The 2,150-nt window shown below is 58.0% G+C and overlaps 1 protein-coding gene across 1 annotated transcript; it reads left to right on the forward strand.

The window, feature by feature from the left end:
• The first annotated feature begins 419 nt into the window (after window positions 1–419).
• Window positions 420–1,503, forward strand: LOC123070808 (protein E6). The gene has a single exon (XM_044494148.1). It carries the CDS (start codon window positions 515–517, stop codon window positions 1,268–1,270), a length of 756 nt encoding a protein of 251 aa, XP_044350083.1. The 5' UTR covers window positions 420–514; the 3' UTR covers window positions 1,271–1,503.
• The last annotated feature ends 647 nt before the right edge of the window (window positions 1,504–2,150 follow it).

A 2,150-nucleotide genomic window follows, 5' to 3' on the forward strand; every position in this document is an offset into this window, starting at 1 on the left:
TGGGACTAAAAAAAGTCTTAGGACTTATAAATCAAACAGGGCCTTGATTCGTAAGCAGGGCGAAAGCTGAAGCTGATGAATCACCACACGGATCGATATTCGATAGGTATTTAAGAACTCACGCTGCCAAAATGCTGGTTCGGGAGCAAACTTGATCGCTCGCAGCTCGCACGCAATGCGAGACTTACGCAAATGTCTGCTGGATCTCGCACGCAATTCCATGCATCATGCGCACTGCGCCCCCCCCGCCCCCCCCCCCCCCCCCCCCCCCCCCCCCCCCCCCCCCGCCGCAATCCGCGTATCGACTATCGGCACGGCCCTTTCCAATCTACCATCGCTTGCTACCAAAGCGGTCCAATTATCCGACGCCTCTCAGACTCTAGCGCCACATACCGGCACGGCTATATATACAAGTGGGAGGGCGCGAACGGAGACCAGACAAACACACACGGCCCGCGCTGCAGCGTTGCCGCCTACCGCCACGGTGCCACCGACGATCGACCACGACGCTTCCATGGCTTCCTCTGCTTCCCGCCTCTGCCTTCTCGCCATCGCGTTCCTCCTCGCCGTCGCCGCACCCCGCGTCGACGCGTGGGGCGGCCGCTTCTTCTTCAGCAAGATGACGCGCCCCGGGGCAGTCGTCGAGGCCGACAAGGCGGCGGACACGGCCACCGTGGCGACGGAGGGGCTCGACACCAACAGCGCGCCGGCGGCATTCTCGCGGCCGTCCAGCAACCGCGGCTACGGTCTCTACGGCCGCCCGGAGGAGAACGAGAAGTACCCGCCGGCCTACTTCCGCCGCGGCGTGCACCGCGACGCTGAGAAGCTGACGACCACCAACGTCGTGCCGGAGACAGAGCCGAGGCACGGGGAGGAGGCGGCCGTCCCGGTGCAGGAAGAACAATCCTCGGGCGAGGAGGAGCCGGCGTTCCCCGCGGACGGCAGCGGCAGGGGGCGGCCGCTGTCGTACATGCGCCACGGCGGCAAGCACGACCGCGACTACTACGGGATGAGCGACACGAGGCTGTACCAGAACGGCCGGTACTACTACGACGTGGAGACCGACAAGTACGGGTACGGCTACGAGTCCAACCCGGTGCGGACGGCGCGCCCCGAGCCCGAGGACAACGGCTCCGGGTACGGCCGCCCCGGCCGCGAGCGGAGGTACGGCGACGCTGCCGGAGACGAGAACGACAACGACAACGGGGTGGCCGAGAAGCAGAACGACGGCGGCCACCAGGAAAACCAGAACGGGCAGTACAATCCATGAGTAAGACGCATACGAGGGGTTTGTTTTTGCTTGCGACCGTCAGATACGCTATGTGGTAGGAGTATAATGCTCCTTGCTTGTGTGCTGCAAGCTAGCACGACGTCGTTACTACTTGCTACTTCTACTATGCTGAAGGATGAGCTATCTAGCTGCCGGTGTGGAATGGTGGTGAAACATATTACGTACGGATGAATAATCTGTGTGAGTAATGCAATGTCTACTGTTGTTAACAAGTGCTTCTCTACTTCGCTGTTCATTTCTGTCGGTGCACGGACCCAGTTCGTGTGCCAGAATGAAGAAAATAGTGAGGCAATCAAGCCTCATTCGGAAAGGCATGATTGGTTTAGTCGCATGTATATTTCCTGTGTCCGCCTTTGGACGTGGAACGTTTGAGCTAGGAATTAGAATGGCACTTTCGTCTTTTGCTGAGCTAGATTCGCACCAAAAATTTCAAATTAAACCTGTTCATCCCCATGGGTGTCTACCTACCTACCCACCCACCCACCTCGTGTCCTTGTGAGATCGATTGATTTACTCCCTTCACGTCGATGCATGGGTGATGGATCACAAAGTGGCGCGCCATAATTAATTTCAGCAGACAAACCACATTACCACGTAGGCCACAATTCGTCCTCCTGAGAGGACAAGGTGCATGGCGAAACTGCAGTGCCGACTGCTGCTTTGCATTGGATGCTGGTGGCACCTACCAAACAACGACCTACGGGGCCATCGATCATGGCCTTTGGGTGTGTCTGTACCTACAGCTGGAACACTGCACCACTTTGTTCGGTGCAACAAGACCTTCGGTTCATTAAACCTAGCGTCCAAAGCTCAGTACCTTTTGTTCGAAAGTTGATGCGCATTGAACTTCATGGTGCCA

The sequence above is a fragment of the Triticum aestivum genome, chromosome 3B, assembly GCF_018294505.1.
Source record: "Triticum aestivum cultivar Chinese Spring chromosome 3B, IWGSC CS RefSeq v2.1, whole genome shotgun sequence".
Lineage (NCBI taxonomy): Eukaryota > Viridiplantae > Streptophyta > Magnoliopsida > Poales > Poaceae > Triticum > Triticum aestivum.